This window comes from Euleptes europaea, chromosome 2, assembly GCF_029931775.1.
Source record: "Euleptes europaea isolate rEulEur1 chromosome 2, rEulEur1.hap1, whole genome shotgun sequence".
Taxonomy (NCBI): Eukaryota; Metazoa; Chordata; class Lepidosauria; order Squamata; family Sphaerodactylidae; genus Euleptes; species Euleptes europaea.
The window spans coordinates 43,948,191-43,972,271 of record NC_079313.1 but is presented as its reverse complement, the minus strand read 5'-3'; the positions used below and the strand labels follow the sequence as shown (position 1 = coordinate 43,972,271).

Sequence of the window (24,081 nt, the reverse complement as noted above, 5' to 3'; positions counted from 1 at the left end):
GTGGTTTCTGCTGATGCATGCTCAGTCAGCTATAAGAAGCAAAGGAGAGTTTGGTAGAAACAAGCTAGGGGCTCTCAAAGTATCAAGACAGAGGAAGTAGTTTGGAAATATCTCCTCTATAACCTCCCTCTTCTGAATTCTATGACGTTTCAAAAGGCTGAGCGGGCTGTGAGCTCTCAAAAGGTTGGCCCCTCCCTTTTCACTTTAACTTAGCTGCTCTCAATATTCCAGCCCATTCCATTCCATCCTTCAATATCCAGTTCTCCTCGGTCTGAGTTTTCCTTTTTCTGTTGGTTAATTTTCAAAGTCATATTTGTCTGGACACATGGGAGCTCCCAAAGAATGTGGAAACCTTAGGTTGTTCTTGGGTAGCCTGATTTTTCAGTTTTCATTGGTAAAACAGGAGCTACCCCTGACCTAGATAGCCCCAGGCTAGCCTGATCTCGTCAGATCTCATAAGCTAAGCAGGGTCGGCACTGGTGAGTGCTTGAATGGGTGACCTCCAAGGAACTCCAACGTTGTGACACAGAGGCAGGCAATGGCAAACCATTTCCGAATGTCTCTTGTCTTGAAAACTGTATGGGATCACCATAGGTCAGCTGTGATTTGATGGCAAAAAGAAAAAGAGCCATACAGTAATGGGCTGGGAACCCACAAAGAATCAGTGAGAGGAAGGGATAAACTGAAGATCTCAACTTCTCCCCCACCCCCAAGACATTCTGTGAACTTTCTGTATCTTGATCTGTTTATTCCCCCACCCCTTTAACTGATATTCAGCTTATCTCAGCCATCCATCCTTTCAGGAGCATTTTTAGCCCTCATTGGGCTTTTTTTTAAGGGTCTTTCTCTTTTGGTTAATTTATTGTCATATCATTCTGTACACCGGGGGGGGAATCCTATTTGGTCTGTCGGTTTTGTGGCCTTTGTCATTCACACAGGGGCCAGCCAGCTAACCGTTATATAGTTGTAACAGTCAACAGTAACATTCTTACAGCGCATTCCTGACTGGAATGCCTGTGCCGGGCTTAGGAGGCAACGCAGCGGCACTGCCTCCTAAGGAGGTTTTGGGCTGGCACCAAAAATCCGTGCAACCCTCATAGAGTTGCACGGGAGATATGCCACCTAAAAGGTGTCATATCTCGGCCAAAACAAAAGGGGGCGTTCCCAAGCCGAAACAGCTCAGGAGGCCGCCTGACGCCGACCTCACCCCTGGCCAGCGCCGTAACACCCCGGGAACGCCTCCCGGGACACCGTTACACCCCAGGAACGCCTCCCGGGATGCCATTACGCCCCGGGAACACCTCCCGGGTCGCCGCCACGGCCTTTGCCAGTGTCTGGAGACTGGCATCCGGCCCTGCACGCACGCGCTGGGGCCACAAACGCCGGTGTGTGCTTCTTGGCCGCCGCCGCTGTGGGCCATCGCTGGCCTCCAAAGGCCTTTGGGCGTGGCTGCCAGTGCAAGTCAGGAATGCGCTGTTAGAAAACATTTGGTATGCCTGCGCTTGTGGACTTTGGCATAAAATAATATAGAAACTCTGAAGATTCTGAAATGATGCAGAAGGAGCAGGCCCCCTTTATAGGTCACCTCACTTATCCTTTCTTCAGTTGCACAGAAGAAGAAAGCTCCTTTTGCCATCTAGATGTCCTGTGCCTCTTTTGCATACTTCATTTGTTTGGTCTCATATGCAGAGCAACCAATGCACCAGTTTTCATTCATTATTGAAAGGTGCTAGAATTGTGTGAGCTTTCAGTTTAATATCAGAATGGTTCCATAAATTATAAAGGCTTTTGTTATGTCTGGGTTTTATTAGCACGTGTGTCTTCTTGTCTACTGCAGTCTTTGCTGAAATTTAACAAAACACTGAAAAACATCCTCCTAGTCTTTCCTCATTTCTGCCTGGGCCGTGGACTCATTGACCTGGCTATGAACCAAGCTGTAACGGATGTATTTGCTCGATTTGGTAAGTACAATAACAATGGAATTATTATTGTGTGCCCCGTAAATAAATATGTGGTGGACTGACTTCTCTAGTCAGACTTTCTGCAATCTAGAGAAAGACATTTCCAATTACTTTGCCCCCCGTGTTGATGTAACAGATATAGGAGCAACTAGTTTAGAAAATTGCCCCATGCCTTGATGCTCTGCCATGACAACTCCACTCATGTCAGCAGGGGTTTCTGCAGGTGCCAGCCTACCTGTGCTTTCTCCATTGTGGCTCCCACCTTGGGGAATGGCCTGCCCAAGGAGATCAGGAAAGTTCACATTCTCTTGGCCTTCTGCAAACTATGCAAAACTGAACTATTCAAGAGGGCTTTTCTGCACAGGTAATAGGGTTGCACAGTATAAAATGGTTTCACAAACTTACTTGGGTAAATGATTGGGACTGGTGGTCTTTACGGTTGTATACAAGCATATTGTAGATAGGATCCTATTATGTAATTTGTGTACCACTTAATGTGTTTTGTTAACACATGTGTTATGTTTCTGTTTCTTTCTGGTGGTTCCAGACTTCTACTCTCCTATTGTATTAGTTATTGAATGTCCCATTTTGTTTACTGTACTGACTTACTGTGTGTAATCCACCTTTAGTCGATGTGGGAAAGAACTATAAATAACATAACTAGAATAAATAAACGTTTTTTAAAAACCAGGAAGACCTTGCTCTGCCTGAGACCCTACAGAGCCACTGCCATAGTCAGAGTAGACAATATTGAACTATGTGGATTGAAGGCCTGATTTGATATGGTGGGTTAAAATATTCTCACAGTAGATGAGGTGGTAGTCCTGTTCCTGGACTGTACTATTTCATTACAGACTGCAGCTGCAGAATAACATGGTGGAAATCCTTCCATACACAGGATAATAACATGCATATAAAGAGCTATATATCAGAAAGAGGGGTTATAATTTTATTTGTATGGAGAGCATACCTCCACACCTGGTACGATTAAGGAAAAGGGTTATTATTTTATTTGCTCTGTAAAACTGTACCTGTAAAACTCACATTAAGAATACATTTCTCTTTCTTTGCGCTCCTCTTTGTCATATTTATTTAGCCTCAACAATGCCAAGTGTTGCATAGGTGACGTATTTCTTGCCCAGATCTCAATTATCCTAATAAATATGAAGTAGGCAGAAAAAAGGACAGTTGGGTAAAAGGTCAGGGACTGGGCATGATAGTGTGGCTGATACAGAAACTTGAGAAATGCCTTCAACATGGAGGCAGGGTGGATGCATTTTTGTAGTGGTTTTTTATTCTGTAGCCACTGAATTAACTTTAGAAGTAGCTGGAATGTCTTTTGTTATTCCATGAGCTTTCTTTAATAAGATGAAGCTCGCCGCTACAAAACCAACACAATATATTCATATCTGTTGTCACTGTGCCATGAACAAAAAAGATCTGGCTATGAATGTCTCATAACTAGGATTGTGTTAAATGAAATGAGGGTTCTGTAGCAATGAGCTCATTGGGGACTGCTGCATAACAGAGTATTCACTCTGGTTAAAGGACCCTCATTTTGGATCTTTTAGCTTTGTCTCAGGCAGCAGGCATTAAGACACCTTTGAGCAATCTTTTACAACTCCTTCTGAACCTTCAGCCCCTCCTTAACACCCTTCATTAGTAAAGAACATAACAATTTATGGGTTCTCTCTCATGAACAAGCAGACCGATTCCTTTATTTGCCTCCGGCTCACTACTGGAGCTGCCACTAACAATAACATCCCCCTGGTGAATTATCCATACACATCCATCTGTAACCCAAAGCAGAATCAGTGTGTGAATTGGGGTCATCATTACATGAATTCCCCAAACAGTGAGGTGCAGTGAGGAAGTTCAGTATGTGATGATTCTGATTCACATGGGTGTACTGTTGCTTGCTGTAACTGTAGGATGGAAAATCCACCATGAAGGTCTGATTTTTCAGCCACATCCACACTGTAAACTCATATGTAGACTGGCTCTAAGATCTTCATCCCCAGCTGATGCAAAGCCTCAGTTATGTTTGCATTTTCCCATCATTTTCCTTTTTCCTTTGCCTCTTTTTTTCATCCTGTCCTGCCTTCATTGGCTTCTTTGTTTAAATTCTCATTGGTGTCACAGTTTAAATTGTAAGCTCTTTGGTGCAGGGTTCTGGAAAATGTTATAAACATTCAGGGAGAGATATGTATACAGCCTTAAAGATGAGCCCAGATGGGCTGGAAAATAAAGTAGCAGATGCCTGGATTATCCTTTGTTTGGCTTTTTGCTTTCCTTTCTATGTTTAACATAACTGATCTTCTTGAAAGGTATATAGTTAAGCATCCTGACTAAGAGACTTCCGGAAATTGCATAGTAGTTGCTTAGTAATTATGAACTGAATTATATCTTTGCATCTGAAGTCAATTATTTTAATGGCTTTTGTTCAGATAAGCAAGACTTTATCTGGGTAGTAATTCAGTTTGATTTTTGGTTGGTTTTGCCCCTTAAGGAGAAGAGCGTGTTTTGAATCCATTTCATTGGGATTTTGCTGGAAAGAATATGGTTGCTCTGGCAGTGCAAGGGGTTGCCTATTTTCTTCTGAATCTTCTGATGCAGCATAATTTCTGTTCTACAAGATGGTATGTTGAAAAATCCTCAGACTTCAGATATGTTATGACTATGAAATTAATTAGTGTTAACATGTAGACGTGCCTGACTGGGAAAGTACCACATTTGTGGTTTTTAAAATATGCTGCTTTTTAGACATGGGCTGTATTGTTAACTCATTTGGTCTGGTTTCTTCAGGCAGCCTCAAAATACTCTGATGCCTATTGAGGATGAAGATGAGGATGTTGCAGAGGAAAGGCAACGAATCATGAGTGGAGACAGCAAAACAGATATCTTGAAATTACAAGAGTTGACCAAGGTAATCTTCCATGAATTAGAAAATATTCATTTCCCTTAGTGTTCACTTGGGCAAGGAAGACAGAATGCTGTATATCAAATATCTGCTTTTTTGTTTGCGGCTGCCATTTTCCCCACTGCACCAATGGAAGTCTTTTTTTTAAAGATTGATAATTGCTATAACAATTGCCATTAAAAAAAAAGTTATCCAGTGGTACAGTGGGGGAAATGCATGGGAAATAGCAGCAATGGTTTATTTTATTTTATTTTATTAAAAAACATCATCTTATTCCAGATCTATGGAGGTAAATATGTACCAGCTGTGGACCGGCTCTGTGTTGGTATTCGTCCTGGAGAGGTAGGTTGTCTATCAGCGTTGTAACACATTCTGAAACAGTTCTCATCTGACAATCCTCTGAAATAATAATCGTGCACTAATTTATAATTTAGTGCTTTGGTCTCCTGGGAGTGAATGGTGCTGGCAAGACAACTACATTCAGGATGCTGACTGGGGATACTAAAGCAACCTTTGGTGATGCTATAGTGGCGGGCTACAGGTAGGTTCCTGAGAAATGCCGGAACAGTCCACTCTAGTCAATAATAGACAATATATTTGGCAGTAAGATCCATTGAGGTCAGTAAGACTTACTTCTGAATAAGTGTGTACAGGATCACACTTCCATTGTGCTTCCATTACCAATCTCTGCTTGCTCTTTGGCAGGGTGTGGAAAATAAAAAAAGATGTCTTTATTGGTGTGAGGAGGTTTGAATTGGACTTACCCAACTCATCTGTCCCTTGTAGGGGGTGTGTGTGCCCTGAGCTAAACCTGTTATGGTCTCTTCTTCCATCTACAGGGGTAAAATTCGGAGATAGTGAAGTCCAGATTGTCCAAATGAGTGATGTTAAAGAGTCTCTTGTACCAGAATGTTATTTCCCTGTGGAGCAGTTTCTTCCATAGTTGTGGTTTGATATTTAAAAAGTACTAAACTAAAAATGCAAAAGCCCCTTTAGTTTGCACTCTTAATAAAATGTCTTCTTTACTGAGATTGTTGGTCCAGTACTTTAAAAGCATGTTCTTAAATATGGTTTTCTTGACTGTTGGGCTCCATACCCATGAACGTGGACATAAAACTGCAGAAGAGCAGCAGAACACCTAGACTGCAGCAGATGGGTAAGAACAGAGAAGAAAGAAAAGGGGAAATTAAAAAAAAAAACCTCACAAAAAAACCCTTACCTCTCAAAAGCCTTGCCTAAGAGGGCATACTTTGCCTGGAGCCTAAAAGGCTACTGAGAATTCTCTGGGAAGATCTCCCTAGTTTTATAAGTGGGGTGCATGCAGGCAGGTTCATATGGAAGGAGGCGATCCATATCCTACCTTTCTTCCTAAATACATTTTAAAATTCACATTAGTGTAAACATTTTGTGTGGAACCTCTAGAAGTCATTCAATGTGATACAACTTTCATTTAGCTGAGTGGCATGGAAAAACATCCCAAACTGTATATCTACATATGTACATTTACTTAGACACAGTGCTGTAGGAGGATGTGGAAGAGGGCTGCTCCACTCAGAGTAGAAATCTAGTTGAAAATTTAGCAACTCTGTTTTGTTGTGTGGTTATATGTCATAACCATATGCCATGGAAGTACATATCTGGAAGCCAGGACCAGTAGCTTCCACACCATGTTATGACAGTGAACAAACTGATCAACAACAAAACATACAGCCACCTTGCACCATGATGCAGTAGAAGGAGGCCACTCCCTGTATCTTTAATATGTGCCTATTTTGGTTGCAACGTATGATACATCTCTAGCAATGTTCTGAAAAGCAGGGTGTTCAAATGTTGTCATGCCTTAAGATTTTTTGGAAAGGTGGGATAGAAATATTCTAAATAAATAAATGCATAACTTAGAAGGAACCTGTTCTCTCTCCCACAGCTAGTGATTGAATGTTAATGCAGTCTCATGAAAGATAAGTTACTCTTTTGCTGTTCCTTTCCCCAGCATATTGACTCATCTCTCTGATGTTCATCAAAACATGGGCTACTGCCCACAGTTCGATGCTATTGATGATCTGCTCACAGGAAGAGAGCATTTGTATCTTTATGCCCGTCTACGTGGTGTCCCAGAAGCAGAAGTTGAGAGGGTAATTTTTTTCTTCAGCACTTACACTTCTGCTCTGTTGTTGTTGTTTTTAGCGTGACTCTTTATTGATATAAAAATAATTCTCTTTGATATACATCTGAATGTACAAAGAGCTATGTGTACTACTAGTACATGAATGGTTCTTTCATGCATGAAGTGGAATTTCAAAAGGTAGGTAGCCAATCCAGAAAGACAAACTGGCTATTTACACTGTATCACCATTGTGCCCAAGCCAATCTTGCATAGGCTGAATCATATCCATTCTGCCTATCTGCACAGGATTTTTGGTTGCCACTCCCCAATGGGATTATCTGTTGATCCCCATGCATGAAAAGCAAGAGTAATGTACCTGCTATTTCTTCCATGTTCAATTGTAAAGAAACTTTGTAACCTCTTCCTGATTCACTCCAATGTTATGTTCAAACCATAAATAAAAGCTAACTCCTTGTTTGTTTAACCCTGTGGGCTGGATGTGTATGGTCTCAGGGAAAGAAGCACACACACAAGCACATACACACAAAAGTTAAGATCTCGGCCTATATATAAGTATATATTAGGATATGAATAAATGCTGACAGCATGTGAAAGAAGCAGCAGGTGAGTCCCAATCTCCAGCAGCTCTGTTCAGTGTCTGAGTGAGGGGTGATTATTAATAACTGGGACTGGGCTACCCTGTCCTGTGATGTCTCAGTGAATGAGAGGGAAACTTGTGCATAAAAATGTCTGGTCTCTTTACATATTTTAAAAAAGGAAAGTAGAGTGTTGAACTGTGACTGCTTGACCTACCTGTAACCCTGAACCTGTGGGACGAAGGTTGTGGAGGTTAGTAGAAACTCCGAGTGAGTGAGAAAGAGCATCACTGTATGTGTGGCAGACAGGAAGCTGTCCTGCCCTTGAGAGGTAAAACACCCACTCAGCTGTTTCACACCTGCACCGATGGGAGTGTTGTGCCAGCATCCAGGCACCTTTTCTGGGGGTGGGGGTGGGGGTGGAATGTTAGAAGGAAGCACAGCAGGAGTTAGTTCAGGTCTACCTCAGGGACAGTGCAAGGAGAATCCAGATCTGCCTTGGGAGAGTGCAGTGATAATTTGGGTCTGCCTCAGAAAAGAAGCAGACAGTTTGAAGGGTAGTTCTGCCTGGTAGCACAGCAGAGTGGTTCAACTCTACCTCTGGGAGAGGACAGAGTGCCCAGTTGTGAGGCATGTCTCTGGTGATTAGCAGACCTCATACCATTTAGTCTGACTCCTAGGTAAGAGCAGGCTGGTGTGAGCAGAATCCTATATGTGAAAGAGGATCCAACCTAGTGCCTAGTCAGTTAAAGCCTATTTGTACCTGCAAGCATTAAAGAGAATTCAAACCACACTCGGAAGCGATAGCCAGCTTAAATTTATGTGCCTTGGCTAGGTTTCTCTTTTGACTATCTGGAGACCTGTGCTGCTGATTGGTTCTTTAAAACCAGTCTGTAAATAAATATTTTTTGTTTGGTGTTTGCATACAACGCCTGCCTCAGGGATTTCCCTGTTCACCACAAACTTACCTGACAGCAGTGAACCTAAGGCCTTAATGCTTGCTACTACCCTAAGAACATCTTGTAACTGAGGGGAAGGTTTACACTTCAAAACAAACTTGGTCCCTCAAAATCATAAAAGGCTGCGTGGGTCCTCCCAGTTGACAGAAAGGGCCTGTCACCGTAGGTTTATTCCTCACATTATGATTTACCCCTCCCCTTCCCATATAGCCATGGAGATGGGATATATTACCACTGGCAAAGGATTAATGCTAGTATGAGTATAGTAAAAGGTAAAGGTCCCCTGTGCAAGCACCGGGCCATTCCTGACCCATGGGGTGATGTCACATCCCAACGTTTCCAAGGCAGACTTTGTTTGCGGGGTGGTTTGCCAGTGCTTTCCCCAGTCATCTTCATGAGTATAGTACTAAATGTAAAATCTGCAGTCTTCAGCTTGATGCATCACGGACATAGCAGCCACACATGGAGAGATCCTCCTAGGACATACTGGAATCCTATACACCTACTGAGCCCTGACCTGGATGGCCAAAGCTAGCCTGATCTCGGCAGATCTCAGAAGCTAAGCAGGGTCGGCCCTGGTTAGTATTTGGGTGGGAGACCACCAAGGAAGTCCAGGGTTGCAGAGGAAAGCACTGGCAAACAACCTCTGTTAGTCTCTTGCCATGAAAACTCCAAAAGGGGTCGCCATAAGTCGGCTGCAACTTGACGGCACTTTACACACACACACACACACACACACACACACACACACACACACACACACCTACTCATCGCTATAAGGCATCACACCAAGCCATTACAGTAATGGGAAGGCTGTACCACTGGAAGAAGGAAGGCATAATGGGGGGGGGGGCTGAACAGAACTATGGAAGGGAAACACATTTCCTATAACGGCCTGACATGCTGAGTGCATGTGCTTGGATTGAGGAGGGACAAGATTTATAATGCTCTTTCTGTTGCAAGAACACTGCATCCATGGTAGACTCAATCAAACCTATGGTATTTTAAGTATCTTGAAATCCTTTTTACATTCCTTTAATTCTTCCACAGGTAGCAGAGTGGGGAATTCAGAGGCTCGGACTCTTGGTGTATGCAGATCAGCTGGCAGGTACCTACAGCGGTGGCAACAAGCGCAAGCTCTCCACTGCCATTGCACTGATAGGCTGCCCTCCTTTAGTCCTGCTGGTAAGTACCTTGGTGGTAAGGAAACCAGGTAACTTGCAAAGCAGTTCAGGCCTAACCACACATTGTACATTGCTTAGGTTGTGCCTGAGACAGCCACAATCAGACTGCCACAAGGACTTTCAATCAGATGTGTGCTGCAAATTCCTCACTAGAAACTTAATTTCCTAGTGCTTGAGGGGGCTGCTTTTGGATCAGGGGTACAGTGTACAAGGAGAATGGGCTTCAGTGTCCCCTACCTGTTGTTTTCTTGACCTGAAATGGCCCCATTTGAGGAACCCTACATGCACCCCATCAGTACATAAGAATCCCTCAATGGGGCACATGATACCCCTCATGCTATTTCAGTTTGGAAAAACTATGCAGGGAGGCTTAAGCCACCTCTCCTGGCATACTGCAGTCCCAATCCAAATTGGACCCATGTGCACCTGGGAGGCATGAACACCCAAAACAAGTTTGCTGACCTAGAAAAACTGTATTGCATGGCTAGGCCCTCAGTCCTCAACTCTGCAAAGTTGTAGCTATCTCTAGATCCAAAAAATTGTGTCTTTGGCTTATCTGAGACAGTCAACATCAAATTCCCACTGGCTTTCGTTTGGGACATAAGCTATATTTTATTTGCGACAGAACCTGCTAGTCATGTTTTAGCCCTGTTTTTCTTTCTGGTCACACTACACCAGTAAGTGACTGCATATTCTCTAGAATTTTTCCCCAGACTTCTGATACCTAAGGCACAATTTTTTCTGAATGAAATTTGGAGGCCAACTTTATACTTACACCCCCACAAGTTTACTTTATGTGTAAGAATAAGACTGACCTGCCCTTCGAACAGACTGTCCCATGTTTCTTTGTGTGAGGTTGGTTCTAATCATGCTTCTGGGAATTCTGCTGCATCTCAAGCATGAGAGAAATTTAACAGTCCAATCTCACAATACTCGGCCTTATGTTCAGTCAAACAAATGGTCCATCTAACTCCCTTGTGTTTCTACTCTGTCTTTCTGGCAGCAGTTCTCCACGGTCTCAGGCAGAAGTCTTTTCCCAGCCTAAACTCTTTTTAAAGGTCGGAAACTTAAACTTCTGTATGCAAACCTTGTGCTCTTCCATCAAGAGATACCCCTCTCTGAAGTCACAAAGACAAGCATCAGCTCCCCCACTTCCCTTCTCTTTCTTCTTCCAAAGTGCTGGGGGGTCATATTGGGAAGAGGCTTTAAGAATGATCCACCCTTGACTCCACCCTAGTTCATCTCTCTGACAGGGCAGTCATAAGTTCACATTCACAAATATATATGAATATACATATCTGCAAAGTAATTTTATCAACAACCATTTCAATTAATATGTACATCTTCTCCGCACCAGCTTTTAAATCACTTGATGTAGGATTGGTTCGTTCATTTTACCAGTATTTCTCAGAAAATAGTTATTTGATGCATATGTAGTTTTTGCACACTCCAAAATGGCATCAGCTTCCCCACTGTTGTTGTTGTATCACTAGTTCCCTCCTACATATGTGTACTTCCAATGGGAAGCCAGGGATTGGCTAGAGAACCCTCATTACCTAAGCTAACCTGACATACTGGAGAGAATCAGTGACTAGGGCAGTTGTCTCCATTGGCTCCATTTTACAGAAGGATCTTGTGCCATTTAAGATCGCTTCAGTGTACTATCAGAAAAAAAATACCCACATGATTGCTTCTCTGTCTTAGCTGCTTGTATAAATACTCACTAATCTGGTTTGGACCAATTATAACCAAGCCTGAAAAAAAATTCCTTGATAACGATCAAAGCTCGTTGGCAGACAGTTGTAAATGTTTTTCATCATCTCCAGGTACATTATTGTTATCTTTTTCTCTCAGGATGAGCCAACGACAGGTATGGACCCTCAGTCCCGACGTTCCTTATGGAACTCAATTGTCAGCATAATCAGAGAAGGGAGAGCTGTGGTTCTGACCTCACACAGGTAATGCAAATAACTCATGTACAATCAGCTGTGGAACCCAAGATCTTGTTCTTGCTTGTAGCCAATTCAAATATTCAGAGTAAGGACATTCTACTGTACTCCTAGAAACAAAGTACTTCAACATGTTAAAAACTCATTGAAGGTAGAAACCTACTAGCACATAGGGGAGAAACCTACTTTACCTTCTCCCTGAAGTGCTAGCATTCTACATCCAAGAAACATTGGCATTGAAATATATGGCCTTCTTGTTTTTGTGTGTTATAGTACCAGAATGACTGTGTGCATGCTTTTTTGGAACTTTTATAGATCTCAAACTGGGCTGAAATGTGAACAGGAATAATTGTGGCTTAGCCCTTAGACGTCTGCTATTTATTTATGAAATTAAGATTAAGCCCTTCATGATCTTTACAGAATTCCATCAAGGTCTGGATGACTGTGCTGTATCCTCAGGCTTCCTACGTATATGTTGAAAGGTGCCAGTGGAATGGCAAATCCATTGCCGTCCACATCCCTCCAGTACTGAGGATCATTCAGCATAAGAGGAATTGAGCTGAGCACACATCTTCCTCTATTGTACCACTTGACAAGAAATGAGGTTTAGAAAATTTCTTCCCACCACTTGGTAGGATTAGTGGAGACACTTGTATCCACCCTGGCAACCATCCACACTTCTCTGGGATGGCTGCATCATGTTTTTGAGAAGCCAGAACATTGTGGGGCCCCAAAATAGTCTGAAAATAGATGATACTTTCATTTCACTAAAACAAATCACACTTTGGCTGATTCTTTGGTTATCTGGATATGAGACTGTTTTTGAGGCTACCCCATGGAAGTCACATAGAGCTTCCCAAAGGAAGAGCAACCAGCAATAAATGTTAAATAAATATTGCTCGTGGTGGAACAGCCCACTGACCTGCCAGTACCACTCCTTTTGGCCCTTTGAGGTTTCTAGGCATCCAGTGACTGTCCCAAACCTCTGCCCAACAATACACTGCTCTCCCAGCTTGCCCAACCCCTGGAGGAATTTCTCACTCCTCCTTTGGTATGCTGCCACCAACTGGTCATTTGAGGAATTATCCACCAAGAGGGCCAGTACTCCCAGGTTCTCTTCCCACATTGCAGTTTTGAGGCTCTGCCTAGTGCCTGCATCTCCTGTTACTCAGTGACTGTTTACCACAGGGAAAGCTTACCACACTTGCACACTCCCATGGAAATAGTAATCTAGTAACTAACTGACTCCTTTCTCCGGGCACCCTTTTAAATAGTGTGTTCGAACATTGGAAGTCTATGTGGTATGGAGAGCAATTACCAGCATTTAAAATAGTGAAGAATTTATTAAAAGTCAAAAGTCCACATGTGTACTCTGTATACAGTTAACAGATTGAGCAATCAATACAAAAGAAAGGTGCAAACATGCAATTCTCCTGTCCCTCATTCTACATGTTGATCTAGTTGATCTTATTCTAAGACAGGGTCTTTAATTTAGCAGTTACAGTCTTCTAAAAGCTTCCCATTACCTTGGAGTCTTTATTTAGGCAGTCACCCCTTTATCTGCTCCATGTGGCGATGGCGGCCATCAAGATGGAGCTCAGGCGTAAGAGCTCCTTCCTCCAGATGGAATCAGCCAAAAAGGACTTGCAAAATGGACCCCTCTCCCTCCATACCAAGGGATTTTATCTCTTCTGTTTTCCCAGCAGCTTGTGGGTCAAATAATCTTTTCCTTGATACTTGAAATCTTGAATAATCCTTGAATAATCCTTGAATATTCCTTGAATAATCCTTGAAATCTCCAAGAATATACCATCTAGCCTCTCACACTCCCCAAGTCTCTGTATCCCTTCTAGGTGTCAGAGTCAAGCTAAGGTGTGAACTGGCCATTTTATTGTCTCCTGCTTGTCTTCGGCTAGCAAAAATAATTTAAAAAACCCCTAAATGTGGGGTTTTTGCCAAACCCAACCCCAAAATAAATAAAAACATTCTCCACACTATTATATGTTTATCTTGAACAAAACTGAAACACCTGAGAATATGAAGCAGAAGCTACTGATCCTCAAGGGGTCAGTTTCATTGTTTGGAGAAAAAAGCAACTAGCTTGCAAAAACATCTGAGCTTCATGGCAAGGCCAAACCACAATGGAGGGTTTGTTGTGTGTCGTCAGGTCCAGTACAAACTATTTGTACATATTAGGACAGCAGGACTGTAGTTGTTTTCTTTTTTGGCTGTAATCCTGAAATGGTAGATGATCTCTGTTTTTTACCAGCATGGAAGAATGCGAGGCACTCTGTACGCGCCTGGCTATCATGGTTAACGGGACCTTCAAATGCCTGGGCACCATTCAGCATCTCAAATACAAGTATGTTAAAAGATTTATGTCTCATTTTTCATAATTATTAAGTACTTCTCAGTGAGGAAAGCATGGTTAGTTATTGTACCCTTTCACTGGGAGTCTCCTGTGGAAGATCACAGTTAGCCTGGCTTTAGGGGCATCTCTGCATTAAATAGCTGTTTAATTCTTGTGTTTCCCCCCCCAAGAATCTTGGAATTTGTGTAGCTTGGTAATGGGGCTGAGAATTCTTATTAGAGAACCCCAGCTCCATTTCACAGTTTTCCATTTTCTAGCATTCCCTTGGAAGAGCAAATGTCTGGCTAGTTTATTTTCTGTGGTATACACCTGCACTAAGAGAGTCATTCAATCACTGATTTTTCTAATTCTAAATCTCTTCACTTCAACCAGTAATGCTAATTTAGTGGTAATCCCCCAGTGATGTCTCTATCAGGATCATTACTGTGTAGTGCATTATTAGTTTGTACAACTGCTTATTACAATAAACACATAGGCCACTTGGCTCATTACTTCTATCCCCTCCAGAAACCTGTGCTGTAATTTCAGCTCTACCTATTTGTGTAATATGGTTCTTTTGGCTGCAACTCTTGCTGCCATTTCTATCTCTGTATTGCAAAGGTGGAAAGCCCCTTGTACTCTACTGTGCTCAACTCTACAATGTGGCAAGATGTGGTGGTGACCTCAGGAGGCAGAAGGGTATGGCTGATTCTGCTACTGTCCCCACCCTGTCCAGACCAGAGCCTGTAACACTCCATCCCTCTCCCTTCTGAGCAGTCCTTAAACACAGTATATCATGTTGTGCCCAATAAGGCTTCTTGAATTCTCTCAAGATGAGAAAATTTGGGGAACTGAAGGGAGCCTGAATGGCTTGCCATGCTATGTTTAAAGGTTCCTGGAGAATGAGTATGGCACAAGTGTTAAGTGCTGTGGCTGCCAGACTGTGAGGCGCAGAGTGGAGGGTGGCGGCAGCAGGAGCGAGGGGTGGTAGCCTCTCCTGGTTGAGTTGCATTTCTGCTGTCTTCTGCAAGCATCTTCAGTTATGCATCCTTCATCTCATATTTTTCAGTTCCTTTTAGAAAATTGCACTGGGTAAGGTCTGGACTCATAAAAGTAAGCCAGAGTCTTATAAGAAGCAAGTTATTCCGGTCAGGCTTAAGATATTTTGAAACCTAAATTGGAAAGTCTGAATTCTCCCCTGCCCCCACACAGTGTTCACCTGGTCCTGCCCCAGACTGGTTCTTCACATGAATCTGTGCCACTCTTGCTGTGATAAAGCACTCTATTATAGTCTCTTGTGTCATTGCATTTCCTCCCAAATATGTTAACACACCAAACATTAATTTTACAGGATACAATATTAAGAACAAATGCATCAAGACTTACTTTTAATTTACTGGTTCAAAATATTGAAATGGCTTAAATATTTCCTATCCTTTAATTGCATTCATCTCTTGCCTTAGGGTTGATTCACTCTGCTGGATGGTAGGGCCAACCTTGAAAGCTTAGCTCTGATTTCCCAGTACAAGCATATTCACTTCAGTTCTTTTCCACACAAATTATTTCATATCCAAGATTAGATTGCCAGGCTTGGAATGTTACGGACACATTACAGCACCAATTTAGAGATACTTGAGCTAACTGAAATCAATAAGAGTAAGAATATTTTATTCTGACCCTCAAGTTACCTCATCCTAACCGCTCCCAAGGGCCAGTTTCATAGCAGGGAGTGCCAGTAAATATGGGGCAACTTGGATGGTGAATTATTAACAGGGGAGGCAGAAAAGGCAGAATTACTTAACACCTTCTTTGTCTCAGTCTTCTCCCAAAAGGGAAATAGTGCTCAACCTGGGAATAAAGGAGCAGAGGATGCAGTAGAGAGATTACAGTATAGTATAGACACTGGGATAGTACGGGAATACTTGGCTACTCTTAATGAATTCAAGTCTCCTGGGCTGGATGAACTGCATCCAAGGGTGTTAAAAGAACTGGCCGAAGTGATCTCAGAACCATTGGCAATCATCTTTGAGAATTCCTGGAGTTAGGAGAAGTTCCAGTAAACTGGAGGAGGGCAAATGTGGTCCCCATCTTTTAAAAGCAGAAAAAAGAAATCCCAAACAATTATCAGCCTGACATCAATACCAGGAAAGCTACTAGAGCAGTCAACAGACGGTCTGTAAGCAGTTAGAAAGAAATGCCGTGATCACTGATAGTCAACACGGGTTTCTCAAAAACAGGTCATGCCAAACTAATCTCATAACTTTTTTTGAAAGAGTGACAAGTATGGTAGATGAAGGGAATGCTGTAGATGTAGTGTACCTTGATTTCAGTAAAGCCTTTGATAAAGTCCCCCATGATCTTCTTGAAACAAAGCTAGTAAAATGTGGGCTGGACACTGCTACTGTTAGGTGGATTGGTAATTGGTTGACCAACCGAACCCAAAGGGTGTTCATTAATGGCACAACTTCATCCTGGAGAGGAGTGACCAGTGGGGTGCCACAGGGGTCTGTCCTGGGACCGGTACTATTTAATATTTTTACAAATGACTTGGATGATGGAATAGAGGATATGCTAATCAAATTTGCAGATGACACCAAGTTGGGAGGGGTAGTTAATACCCCAGAGGACAGGGTCAGAGTTCAGAATGACCTTGATAGACTGGAGAACTGGGCCATACGCAATAAAATGGATCTCAATAGGGAGAAGTATAAGGTACTTCACCTAGGCAGAAACAACATAAGACACAGGTACAGGATGGGAGATAGTTGGCTTGACAACAGTACATGTGAAAGAGATCTGGGAGTCTTAGTGGACCACAAACTGAACATGAGTCAACTGAACATGAGTCAATATGGCGGCTAAGAAGGCCAATGCAATTCTGGGCTGCATCAATAGGAGTATTGTGTCTAGATCAAGGGAAGTAATACTACCACTGTATTCTGCATTGGTCAGACCTCACTTGGAATACTGTGTCCAGTTTTGGGCTCCACAATTTAAGAAGGATGTTGACAAGTTGGAGCGTGTCTAGAGGAGGGCGACCAGAATGGTCAAAGGTCTGGAATCCATGCCCTATGAGGAGAGACTTAAGGAGCTGGGTTTGTTTAGTCTGGAGAAGAGAAGGTTAAGGGGTGACATGATAGCCATGTTTAAATATTTGAAGGGATGCCATGTTGATGAGGGAACTAGCTTGTTCTCTGTTGCTCCAGAGACTAGGACATGGAGTAATGGATTTAAACTAATAGAAAAGTGATTCCACCTAAACATTAGGAAGAACTTTCTGACGGTGAGGGCTGTTCGATGGTGGAATGCGCTGCCTCAGAGGGTGGTGGAGTCCCCATCTTTGGAGGTCTTTAAGCAGAGGCTGGAAGGCCATCTGTCGGGAGTGCTTTGATTCTGGAATCCTGCATGGCTGGGGGTTGGACTGGATGGCCCTTGTGGTCTCTTCCAACCTTATGAACTTGTGATGATCAAGTGTTGAACAAATAATTAAATTTACTTAGTTCTCCAAGCATAAAATCAACCCTTATGCATAAACAATACAGGCTATTTAATTACTGAACTTAAACCCTGTTTCTCCACTATACAAGGAGCTTAAGCAACACTAAACTGTACAACAGGGGTGTCAATGATACAGCCTGCAGTCCGGATCAGGCCCACCAAGGGATTTTATGTGGCCCGTGGAGCCGAGGCAGCCCCCCTGCTCTCTCCCCACTCCGGGCTGGGCTGGCTGGCGAGGGAGGGATCTCCCCAACCTGCTGCGAGCCCTGCACACACTCTGCCTGGGCTTCGCAAGAAGAGCTGCCATGAAGAGGAACTCAAGAGGAAAGTGGAACCATGTTCATTTTCAGCTTCATTTTCACACACACACATACACCCACGCCAATTCTTGGTTTCTGCAAAGTACGTTCAGGTTGGCTTTAGATCTTGGCTTCGCTTTGAATAATAATAAAGCTGCAGTTCTTTTTCCAGGTCTCTCTCTCTTTCTTTTTCCTTCACTCCCTCTCTCTTTCTTGGCTCTCACATTCTCTTTCTTTCTCTTCCTCTTCCTCTTTCTTTATCCCTCTCTCTTTTGCTCTCCTCTCTCTCTCTCTCTCTCTCTCTCTCTTTCTTTCTTTCTTTCTTTCTTTCTTTCTTTCTTTCTTTCTTTCTTTCTTTCTTTCTTTCTCCCTCTCTTTCTTTCTCTCCTCTCTCTTTCTCTCTCTCCCTCTTTCTTCCTCTTTCTCTTTCTCTCTCTGTTTCTCTCTTTTCTTTAAGTTCTTTCCCTCTCTCTTTCTGCTGTGGGCTCGCCGGCCAAGGCAGCCACCCCAGTTTAAAATTTTAAGATATTTAATGCCAGGGACCAGAGCTACAAATTTTATAGAAGACACAGGCAATGCCAATTAATGATATTATTTTTACTTTATTTTTTACTTAAAATACAAACATGCTTAAAACAATAATACTGTTACGGTATTTTCTTTTATTTAACAGTGCTATTGTTTTAAGCATGTTTGTATTTTAAGTAGAAAATAATATTTTTAATTGGCTTTGTATCTCAAGTACCTGGCTTTAAATTTTATGGTACAAATGGCCCAGCCTAGGGCTGCCAGGTCCCCTCTGTCCTCCAGCGGGAGGCTGTGTGGCTGCAGCCGGGATCACGCGCGTGCGTCACTTCCGGTTTACAACTGGAACTGCCGCCTCGCAAGGGGCCTTTTCCTCTTAGTTTGAATGGTAAAGCGGCCCTTTACCACTCAAACTAAGAGAAAAGGCCCCTTGCGAGGCTGCACTTCTGGTTGTAAACCGGAAGTGCCGAGTGCGAGGTATGCCGTGGGCGAGGTGTGCGACCACCCTCAGGTGGTCGGTGGGCAGAGGGGCAAATTGCCGGGGGTTTGCCTGCCACCACCGGGCACCTGGCAACCCTAGCCCAGCCCGACCAAGTGACATTTGAGTTTGACACCCCTGCTGTACAACGTTTGTATGTTGCCATGCAGTTACAGATGAAATTGTTAATGATGGGTGCTAGTCTCTTGAGGTTTTTCTGTATCAACTCTTCTTCAAGTGATCTCACTGAAAATAGCGTGAGGCCCTGATACAGTCAGATCACTAATTTATCAAGATTAGTATTGTCTACTATGACTGGCAGTGGCTCCCCATTGTAGAAGTCTTTCTCATCACCTACTCCCTGATTCTTTTAACTGAAAATGCCTGGATTTTAGGCTGGGACCTTCAGAATGCAAAGAATGCCTATGACCCACCCTTAAAGAATATGCATCGCCATGTCCTTGGAATTATGAATGCCTTTTTTATGAGCAGTATAACCCATCACATTATAAATTCTGGGTATTTCACAGATACGGAGATGGCTACATTGTTACCATGAAAATCAAGGCCTCTAAACCTGGACTTCCTCCAGATCCAGGTCTAGTTGAGCACTTCATACAGGTGCACTTCCCAGGGAGCATACAGACAGAGAAGCACTACAACATGCTTCAGTACCAGATATGCGCCTACTCACTGGCCAGGATCTTTCAATTAATTATCTCCAACAAGGACTATCTGAATATTGAAGAATATTCTGTCTCACAAACTACCCTAGATCAGGTAAGTTAAAACCTACCGAAAGCATAAAAAACCCACCTAAGAAGGCAGACATCTGTTCAAGAATATATCAAGTCTCTTAAAAGTTTTGAGAATGATTGAGTAACAAGCAACATTTTGGCAATTCTTTATAAAGGTTATATGCTTCCATATTTCTAACTAATGTGCTTTAATTTTAAATTGCATGGGGGGTTGACAGTGCAGTCATAAGTTATACCCTTCTAACCTATTGACTTAATTGTACTTAGAAGAATGTAAGGGCCAAACTATGGTCATTTATGCATGGTTAGTATGTCCCTCGTTTGTCCCTCTCTTGTCTCACACTTTTATATCCCGAGACTGGAAAACCTCATGCATGGTGTTGCTTGTAGTTAAGAAAGTCCTGAACAGTCTCATGAGCACAGCATAATCACAAGGAGAAATCAGGAAGTGCCTGAGTCCCCTGCCCATTTAAACGCTGCATTGTAATTGGCAGTACTGCTTACTCTGACAAAATTTCACCCTGCCCCTCGCCCCTCTCCCCCCTGTGAATGGCCATTTCACAACCCAAAATGGAGTACAGAATTTTATCCACAAGAGTAAAATGGGGAAGATACTTCTTTGTACACGCTCTGCTGAAACTGACTAGAATAGAGGGGCAAGTTCTTCATTTGTCCCTGTGAATTGCACAAAAGGAAAGAGGGGAATCTCCGCAGTTGAACAGACATTGACTAGAATAGATGGGCGAGTTCACCATTCATCCCTGTGAATAGCACAAAAGAAAAGGGGGGAAATCTCCGCGGTTGGACACACACTGCTGAAAATAACTAAAATGGAAGCCTCCTTCTCCATGCCCCCTTGCCATGTTTTTTTTTCCCTACTGCTCTGATGGAATACTGATATATCATATCATCCAAAATACTATTAAATATCACAGAGAGAGCCAGCAGAGCATAGGATAGTGCACTCGCTCACCCCCACCCCCCACCCCTTCCGTAAGTCGTCATCCGAATGCGGGTGGGGGGGAGAGTGAACATACAATCCTAGCTTCTGCTGCCTCTCTCTGCTATTTTTAATAGTATTTTGGATTATATGATAATATTTGGTATTCCATCAGAGCAGGAGAAAAACAAATAAAAAATGGGGCGAGGGGGCACAAAGAAGAAACCGAGCATGGCCGCCTCTGTCTCCGATATGGCTTCCTGGGGCATTGCAGAGGGGATGGCTGAAGGAGGAGTTGGAGGAGGGGTTGGAGAATGGGGGCATGTCGTGATGTGGGAAGATTGACCCACGGCTGAACTATGTACCTACTCACATCCGAGATAAGCTCGGAATTAAACTTATTTCTGGGATAAAACAGGGATTGGAAAACCTGGGGAAATCACGAAATGGAAGTGAGCTGAGTTCTAAGGGAGGGGGACGTTATAAATAATACCTGCAGAGAATCTTGACATTTGCTGGAGAATCGTAAGACAATCCAGCCATGCATAACTAATCTATGAGAGCCAGTGTGGTGTAGTGGTGAAGGTGTCGGACTAGAATCTGGGAAACCCAGGTTTGATTCCCCACTCTGCCACTGAACTTGCTGGGTGACCTTGGGCCAGTCACACACTCTCAACCCTAACCCTGGCAAGTATTTTGATGGGAGACCTCCAAGGAATACCAGGGGCGTGATGCGGAGGCAGGCAATGGCAAACCACCTTCAAACATCTGTTGCCTTGAAAACCCTACGTGGTTGCCATATGTCAGCTGTGACTTGATGGCAAATAGAAAGTGGGGGCAAACTATATATTATGTTTTGATGAGTCTGGTTGGGGTTCCCTGGGCTGGAGTTGACTCACTTTCCCTGAAGTCACACAGAAGCTGCAGGGAAAGGCATTTTTTAAGTCCCCAGGAGCCCAACTCTGTTTGGAACAGTGGCATGGGGGCAGAAGGGGCTCCTGCCTTCCCCCATGCTATTTTCCTGAGCTGAAAACAGCCCCAGCAGAAGTTATTTGCATAACTTTGTAGCTGTACATTCTGAGAATATTACACATAGAGCTCAAGTTATGCATGTAACTCCCTGCAGGGGCTGTTTCAGCTTGGAAGAACATTGTGGAGGGGAAGACAGGAGCCCCTCCTCCGCCCCACTGCAGTGCCAAACCGAATTGGGCTCCTGCATGCTTTAAAAATGCCATTCCCTGCAGCTGCTGTGTGACTTTAGGGGAAGCAAGCAGAATCCAGAGAACCCTCACCTGACTCGCCAAAAAATATAACACGTAATTTGGCCCTGACTCTGCTTGGAATTATACTATGAGTAACTTAAGGATTGGTTTAAAAAGAAGATAACAGTGGTCGTGACTTTCAATGGGACAAACCTTTGCAGGGTGTCCAACCTTTTTGAGCCTGAGGGTACCTTTGGAATTTTGACACAGGGTAGTGGGCACAACTGCGAAATGGCTGTCATAGGAGGTGAAGCCAACCACAAAATGTCAGGGAGTGAGGTTATATATAACTTCACCTAGGCAGAAACAATATAAGGCACAGGTACAGGATGGGAGATAGTTGGCTTGACAACAGTACATGTGAAAGAGATCTGGGAGTCTTAGTGGACCACAAACTGAACATGGGTCAACAGTGTGATATGGCAGCTAAGAAGGCCAATGCAATTCTGGGCTGCATCAGGAGTATTGTGTCTAGATCAAGGGAAGTAATACTACCACTGTATTCTGCATCGGTCAGACCTCACTTGGAATACTGTGTCCAGTTTTGGGCTCCTCAATTTAAGAAGGATGTTGACACGTTGCGACCAGAATGGTCAAAGGTCTGGAATCCATGCCCTATGAGGAGAGTCGGGTTTGTTTAGTTTGGAGAAGAGAAGGTTGAGGGGAGACATGATAGCCATGTTTAAATATTTGAAGGGATGTCACGTTGTTGAGGGAACTAGCTTGTTCTCTGTTGCTCCAGAGACTAGGACATGGAGTAATGGATTTAAACTAATAGAAAAGTGATTCCACCTAAACATTAGGAAGAACTTTCTGATGGTGAGGGCTGTTCGACGGTGGAATGTGCTGCTTCGGAGGGTAGTGGAGTCCCCGTCTTTGGAGGTCTTTAAGCAGAGGCTAGATGGCCATCTGTCGGGAGTGCTTTGATTGTGGGATCCTGCATGGTGGGGGGAGGGTTGGGGTCACTGGGGTTGTGGGGGGAGGTAGTTGTTAATTTCCTGCATTGTGCAGGGGGTTGGACTAGATGACCCTGGTGGTCCCTTCCAACTCTATGATTCTATGATTCTAACTCTAATATTAACTCTTCAACATTTCTGGCAGAAGCTCTGCTTCAGGATGCCTTTTAAAATGAACATATTTTAAAAAATATCTTGCAAGCGCACAGTTTATCTTCAGTCATGCAATGAAGATCCTTGTGTTGTGCTGGCAGTGGGTGAAGCAATGTTATTTTTTAAAATATGAACTGCCAATCTCCAATGACCAATCAGAAGGCCTGCTGGTCAGAAGCCACACCTGGCCATACCCACTGTCTAATAAAACTTGATGGGCATCGAGAAAGGTGTCAGATGCCATGGTGCCCACCGGTGCCACATTGGGGACTCCTGTCCTTGTTTCTCTTTAGAGCTTTAAGAGGAGACTTTAGGGTTGAAAATCTGGAGATGTGGAGAACTGTATGGAAAGTGATGACTAGGTTTGCCAAAAAAACCTTGAGAAAAATGTCCTGTTTAGCCAAGGCTTCATTGGATAATATGCCATGCCATGAAGAGCTTCAACTGCCCATTTCCAAACATTAAGCCTCCATTAAAGGGACAGGATATTTTTCCACAGGCCTGTTGGGCACCGTATGACTAGTTAAGCAGAGAATGATCTTCCAAGTTTAACACAATGGAATTAGGCTCCATCTACATTTTTGATGTTCACAGGACCTCTGGATTCCCTGCATCCTTTGCCAGAAGAAAAGGCAATTCTGATGACACATTTATCTGCTTTTCCTCCCTCAGGTGTTTGTGAACTTTGCTAAACAACAGATGGAGGATGAGGAAATTCCTCTTCACCCTCGCGCAGCTGGTGCTAACAGAGAGGTGAAAGTGACCCCTGCTTTCTCTCCGCAGACAAAAGCATAAAGGAGCTCTGCATCAGCTGAAAGAGCCCTTCTTAGCTGAGGATCCTGCCATGCCAGAGTACTGCAATCACGGGATAAGCTTTTCACAACACAGCAGTTAAACATAGCAGTACCCGTGGAAAATAGTAATGAGGTCAGACGAGTCAGCTTTGATACAAAATGGGTTGATACAAAATCAGAATAGGGTTTCATACAAAATCACTTTTGTGTACGTGCACTTTTTAAAAAACCGTGTATGCAAGCCCATCACTTCCATCAAAAGCACATGTTTTAAAAGTAGCGCTGTAGTATTTCTGTTTTGGACCAAACTAGGACTTGCTGACAATTACAAGCTGTGTTTTGTTTTGTCCTGTCAAAATCTGGGCAGACACTGACTATGGCTAGCAGACCAATGA

General features: G+C 43.3%; 1 protein-coding gene across 1 annotated transcript in view; it reads left to right on the top strand.

Annotated features, from left to right (window-relative positions):
• ABCA4 (ATP binding cassette subfamily A member 4) overlaps window positions 1-23,695 on the top strand; it is a 169,267-nt gene extending 145,572 nt beyond the window's left edge. Inside the window, exons 40-50 of the mRNA XM_056844136.1 lie at window positions 1,838-1,961; window positions 4,471-4,600; window positions 4,767-4,887; window positions 5,161-5,223; window positions 5,316-5,422; window positions 6,872-7,013; window positions 9,591-9,725; window positions 11,579-11,682; window positions 13,943-14,035; window positions 19,354-19,603; window positions 23,565-23,695. Of these exons, the coding sequence (XP_056700114.1) occupies window positions 1,838-1,961; window positions 4,471-4,600; window positions 4,767-4,887; window positions 5,161-5,223; window positions 5,316-5,422; window positions 6,872-7,013; window positions 9,591-9,725; window positions 11,579-11,682; window positions 13,943-14,035; window positions 19,354-19,603; window positions 23,565-23,687 (1,392 nt within the window). The 3' untranslated portion in view covers window positions 23,688-23,695. The remainder of the gene's footprint in view (window positions 1-1,837; window positions 1,962-4,470; window positions 4,601-4,766; window positions 4,888-5,160; window positions 5,224-5,315; window positions 5,423-6,871; window positions 7,014-9,590; window positions 9,726-11,578; window positions 11,683-13,942; window positions 14,036-19,353; window positions 19,604-23,564) is intronic.
• Window positions 23,696-24,081: the final 386 nt, after the last annotated feature.